The 6,035-nt window shown below is 45.7% G+C and overlaps 1 protein-coding gene across 3 annotated transcripts in view; it reads right to left on the bottom strand.

Moving 5' to 3' along the window:
* Positions 1 to 5,596: 5,596 nt before the first annotated feature.
* c36h19orf44 (chromosome 36 C19orf44 homolog) overlaps positions 5,597 to 6,035 on the bottom strand; it is a 46,910-nt gene continuing 46,471 nt past the window's right edge. For all 3 annotated transcript variants that reach the window (XM_068016640.1, XM_068016639.1, XM_068016641.1), the window contains exon 9: positions 5,597 to 5,945. In XM_068016640.1, coding sequence (XP_067872741.1) covers positions 5,856 to 5,945 — 90 coding nt within the window. In that variant the 3' untranslated portion in view covers positions 5,597 to 5,855. The remainder of the gene's footprint in view (positions 5,946 to 6,035) is intronic.

Genomic DNA, 6,035 nt, shown 5'->3' with positions numbered 1-6,035 from the left:
GAAGCCATTGTATAGTCTCTCAGGAACCAAAAGCCTAAAGTCACATGGAGGAAGCTAACAGTTTATGACTTTACCTTTAAAAGTAACGTTTTTGGAGAACAAAGGGAGTCATCAGTCATCAAAATATCATGAGTCTGGAATCTCCAGCCACCGAGAGAACGTCAAAAGCCATCTTTAATTGCAGCAGAAGGCTGAGAGAGAGATCAATTCCAGCTAAGACATTTGAACTCTGCTGAGATGAGTTGGCAACCAGCTGCAGCAGAGAAGTGAGTGCCTTTTGAACAACTTCTCCACCTGTGAAACTTGAACTAAAAGATACCAGCACCATCTTCAAACTAAAGTGTTGTCTGCCAGGAGACTTCAGCAACCTAGCAAAGGCAAGACGACCAGCAAACAGGCCTGCAACTTTAAAACTTACCTTCTAAGAGGATCCCACAGGTTTTTCCTGAAATCAGCAGACTTTTATACTGTTACACCAATGTGCTTTGTTGGATGATAATTTTCTTTACTCCACTGACTGGAGATCTACATTTTTTTTTAAAAAAATACATTTTTAGAAGACATTTAAAACAGGATGGCTACTAGCAGCTTAAGGTGATCACCTAGTTTGCTATAGGGTATGCTACATTGCAAAGGACTGTGAGGAGGGAGATGTAATGTCTGTGCATTCCCCGGAAAAAAACCAAGACCCAGGAAGTTTAAAGGAACTACCTTTTCTTTTCAGAACAGAAATACTGCTAACTGCTATGTTTGAATCACTGAGTGACTATCATGTGACAAGCCCCTCCCCATCTATAGTTTTTTAAGCTGGTGTTTTCTCTGCAGCAGAGGAGAAGCAACTGAACTCTGACACATGCAGACCCATGTGGGGGGGTCTCTCTCTCTCTCTCCATTCCAGCTTGAAAGCTTTCAAATCTTGCCCGTTGACTGACCACCTCTGCATACTCCAGCTACAATCAGAAACCCTGTTGGAAAAATCATCTGCATCACTGTTGCCATGAGAGCCATCGAACGAGTCATCTACCTCTATAAACTAAAAGCCTCAGGACCACCAAATTCAGCTAGAAGTCAGCCGAATCACCAAACACCACAGACTGTATACCCCTTTTTTCTATGTACTCCAGCTCAACCAATCTACCTTTCCCCACCCTATAACCTATTTGTGTGTGTAAACCTCCAGGGTGTGTGTGTGAGTGAAAGATGGGGCGTTGTTTATTAGTTCAGTTTAGGTACAATAAAGTTAACCTCTTTCAACTCAAGAAAACAAAAAAAACCTGTCAGACTGGTTCTTGTTACGATCTTTTTTAAATTTTATTTAGAGATACAGCACTGAAACAGGCCCTTTGGCCCACTGAGTCTGTGCCGACCAACAACCACCCATTTATACTAACCCTACAGTAATCCCATATTCACTACCACCTACCTACACTAGGGGCAATTTACAACAGCCAATTTACCTATCACCTGCAAGTCTTTGGCTGTGGGAAGAAACAGGAGCACCCGGCGAAAACCCACGCAGTCACAGGGAGAACTTGCAAACTCCGCACAGGTAGTACCAGAATTGAAGCCGGGTCCCTGGAGCTGTGAGGCTGCGGTGCTAACCACTGCGCCACTGTGCCGCCCTAATCTTCACCTACTGAATTGGCCAGTACACCTATCTTAAGAAAGAATAAAACCTGTTGTGGTCAAACAGGGAGAGGGAAAGAGGGAAGCCCTTCAACCCCTCCTCACTTGACCATAACAATACCTTGACCTCTTAACACCTCTTCCCCTTTATTTATCTATCGTTTCTTGAGTGAGCATGAGAGAGTGAATGCAAGTGTGGGCAGTGTTGCAAACATTTCCAGTGATTATTGTTTAATAAATATTTAATCTTCTGCTTTAAACTCTTGAGAAAACCTATCACTGTCTGTTTATCTGACAAACAAAACACAGGGCTGAAACACTAATTTAAACAAAACAGTACCTGTGGTCAGTTGGGAGGTGACTAGTGAAAACCAGTCACATCATTTCCTTCCTGTCCATAACACCTGCCTCTGTACTTGCTTTAACCCTAATTTTTTTCCTGTTCTGATGTAAGGACAGCAACCTGAAGCTTTAACTGTTTCTCTTTCCACAGATGCTGCCAGACCTGCTGAGTATTTCCATCATTTTCTGGTTTTATTTCAGATTTCTAGCATGTGCAGTATTTTGACTGAATTAACTTGTGGTGTTGGGAGATTTTCACAGACTCAGTACTATCTAACTGCAAACATAAATTCTGTTGAGCCTGCATCATAAAGTCCTGGAACAAAGCACTTTTTAGCACTTACTGTTATCAGGATGTAAAGCAGAATACAGCAAAAGACCTGGTCTGGAGAAGAATTTCAAACTAGCAAATTTTATTGAGAAATACCTGGCTTTGTAGGTCTCCAGTGATGCTGCTGTTAAAATACAGAGACTGGAGGATTTTATTGACAATGTAGGAATTGAATGAGGAATTCAATTGTAAGCTTGGTAGTACTCTCACCAGGTAGCTGAGCATATCACCCAGACTGACAAGAATGCAATACTGAAAAAGTGCTGAACTGTCAGAGGTGCAACTTTGAGAGAAGATTTCAAACCAAAGCCTCATCTGTCTGTTTGGATGGACATATACGAGCCCTTGGCACTATCTGAAGAGTGGGATATCCGAGCTTAACATTCCTCTCTCAACTAGCATCACCAAAACAGATTAACTGGTTAATTATGTAATTTGCTGGGTGTGCACAAATTGGCTACCACAGTGACTACAGTTTAAAAAGAATTAATTGGCTGTGAAGCACTTTGGGACATCCAAAATAAATCCTAACAGACCAACTTCAGAGGGACTATGTTACAATATGAAACATTTTCCATGTTTTCTTTATTCATTCATGGGATGTAGGCATCACTGGCCAGGCCAGCATTTATTGCCCATCCCTAATTGCCCTTGAGAAGGTGGTGGTGAGCTGCCTTCTTGAACTGCTGCAGTCCATTTGGGGTAGGTATACCCACAGTGCTGTTAGGAAGGGAGTTTCAGGATTTTGACCCAGTGACAGTGAAGGAACGGCGATATAGTTCCAAGTCAGGATGGTGTGTGACTTGGAGCTTAACTTGCAGGTGGTGGTGTTCCCATGTATTTGCTGCCCTTGTCCTTCCAGTTGGTAGAGGTCACGGTTTTGGAAGGTGCTGTCTAAGGAGCCTTGGTGCGTTGCTGCAGTGCATCTTGTAGATGGTACACACTGCTGCCACTGTGCATCGGTGGTGGAGGGAATGAATGTTTATATATGGGGTGCCAATCAAGCGGGCTGCTTTGTCCTGGATGGTGTCAAGCTTCTTGAGTGTTGTTGGAGCTGCACCCATCCAGACAAGTGGAGAGTATTCCATCACACTCCTGACTTGTGCCTTGTAGATGGTGGTCAGGCTTTGGGGAGTCAGGAGGTGAGTTACTCGCCTCAGGATTCCTAGCCTCTGACCTGCTCTTGTAGCCACGGTATTTAAATGGCTACTCCAGTTCAGTTTCTGGTCAATGGTAGCCCCTAGGATGTTAATAGTGGGGGATTCAGTGATAGTAATGCCGTTGAATGTCAAGGGGAGATGGTTAGATTCTCTCTTGTTGGAGATGGTCATTGCCTGGCACTAGTGTGGCGCGAATGTTACTTGCCACTTATCAGCCCAAGCCTGGATGTTGTCCAGGTCTTGCTGCATTTCTACACAGACTGCTTCAGTATCTGAGGAGTCACGAATGGTGCTGAACACTGTGCCATCATCAGCGAACATCCCCACTTCTGACCTTATGATTGAAGGAAAGTCATTGATGAAGCAGCTGAAGATGGTTGGGCCTAGGACACTACCCTGAAGAACTCCTGCAGTGATGGCCTGGAGCTCAGATGATTGACCTCCACCAACCACAACCATCTTCCTTTGCGCTAGGTATGACTCCAGCTGGCGGAGGGTTTTCCCCCTGATTTCCAATGACTTCAGTTTTGCTAGGGCTCCTTGATGCCATACTCGGTCAAATGCTGCCTTGATGTCAAGGGAAGTCACTCTCACCTCACCTCTTGAGTTCAGCTCTTTTGTCCATGTTTGAACCAAGGCTGCAATGAGGTCAGAAGCTGAGTGGCCCTGGCGGAACCCAAACTGAGTGTCACTGAGCAGGTTATTGCTCAGCAAGTGCCGCTTGATGGCACTGTTGATGACACCTTCCATCACTTTACTGATGATTGAGAGTGGACTGATGGGGTGGTAATTGGCCGGGTTGGACATGTCCTGCATTTTGTGTACAGGACGTACCTGGGCAATTTTCCACATTGCAGGGTAGATGCCAGTGTTGTAGCTGTACTGGAACAGCTTGGCGAGGGGTGCGGCTAGTTCTGGAGCACAGGTCTTCAGTACTATTGCCGGAATCTTGTCAGGGCCCATAGCTTTTGCAGTATCCAGTGCCTTCAGTCGTTTCTTGATATCACGCGGAGTGAATCGAATTGGCTGAAGCCTGACATCTGTGATGCGGGGGACTTCAGGAGGAGGCCGAGATGGATCAGCAACTCGGCACTTCTGGCTGAAGATTGTTGCAAATGCTTCGGCCTTATCTTTCACACTGATGTGCTGGGCTCTCCCATCATTCAGGATGGGGATATTTGTGGAGCCACCTCCTCCAGTTAGTTGTTTAATTGTCCACCACCATTCACAGCTGGATGTGGCAGGACTGCAGAGCTTAGATCTGATCCATTGGTTATGGGATCGCTTAGCTCTGTCTATTGCCTGCTGCTTACGCAGTTTGGCATGCAAATAGTCCTGTGTTGTAGCTTCACCAGGTTGACACGTCATTTTGAGGTATGCCTGGTGCTGCTCCTGACATGCCCTCCTGCACTCTTCATTGAACCAGGGTTGGTCTCCTGGCTTGATGGTAATGGTAGAGTGGGGGATGTGCCAGGCCATGAGGTTACAGATTGTGGTTGAGTACAATTCTGCTGCTGCTGATGGCCCACAGCGCCTCATGGATGCCCAGTTTTGCATTGCTAGATCTGTTCGAAATCTATCCCATTTAGCACGGTGATAGTGCCACACAACACGATGGACGGTATCCTCAATGTGAAGGCGGGACTTCGTCTCCACAAGGACTGTGCGGTGGTCACTCCTACCAATACTGTCATGGACAGAAGCATCTATGGCAGGCAGATTGGTGAGGATGAGGTCAAGTATGTTTTTCCCTCGTGTTGGTTCCCCCACCACCTGCCGCAGACGCAGTCTAGCAGCTATGTCCTTTAGGACTCGGCCAGCTCGGTCAGTAGTGGTGCTACCGAGCCACTCTTGGTGATGGACATTGAAGTCCCCCGCCCAGAGTACATTTTGTGCCCTTGCCACCCTCAGTGCTTCCTCCAAGTGGTGTTCAACATGGAGGAGTACTGACTCATCAGCTGAGGGCGGGCGGTAGGTGGTAATCAGTAGGAGGTTACCTTGTCCATGTTTGCTGTGATGCCATGAGACCTCATGGGGTCCGGAGTCGATGTGAAGCTTTGTTGACATTGTTGGTGCAAAAATACTGTAAATTCAGCCCATTTTACTGCATACTGCAATTAACAAGGGATAATCAGAGTCTGTTTGCACAATGTGAGATCATTTATATTTCTCAACCTGATCTGCTTTGTTGTAATGAGTGCCAATACATGTGTGCTAACTGCAGAACTAAACCACTTGGAAATGCACAAGATCAGTTTGAAAAACTGTGTTAAATAAGTGAGCAGGTTAATGCCAAATGCTTTACTGGTAACATTGACAGGAGTGCCAGTCTCAGCAGAAGCTGCTCTTCTCTCCATCATTAGCTTGCAAGATTTACTTCCCTGTCTTGCTAGCAGTCACATGCAGTGATATTGGTTCATTTCCTTCTGCACCTCTTCCAGGGCCTGATCCAAGGTGAGTGGGGGCGACCTACGACTCCTGATAAACTGCACAGGAAACAGGTACAACAGGTTAAGTTGGCACAGATTTAACAACTGATAACTCTCCAACTTATTGAGTGTAAATAAACAAAAACT

Source organism: Heterodontus francisci, chromosome 36 (assembly GCF_036365525.1).
Source record: "Heterodontus francisci isolate sHetFra1 chromosome 36, sHetFra1.hap1, whole genome shotgun sequence".
NCBI classification, from domain to species: Eukaryota; Metazoa; Chordata; class Chondrichthyes; order Heterodontiformes; family Heterodontidae; genus Heterodontus; species Heterodontus francisci.
This window is presented reverse-complemented; position numbering and strand designations above follow the sequence as displayed.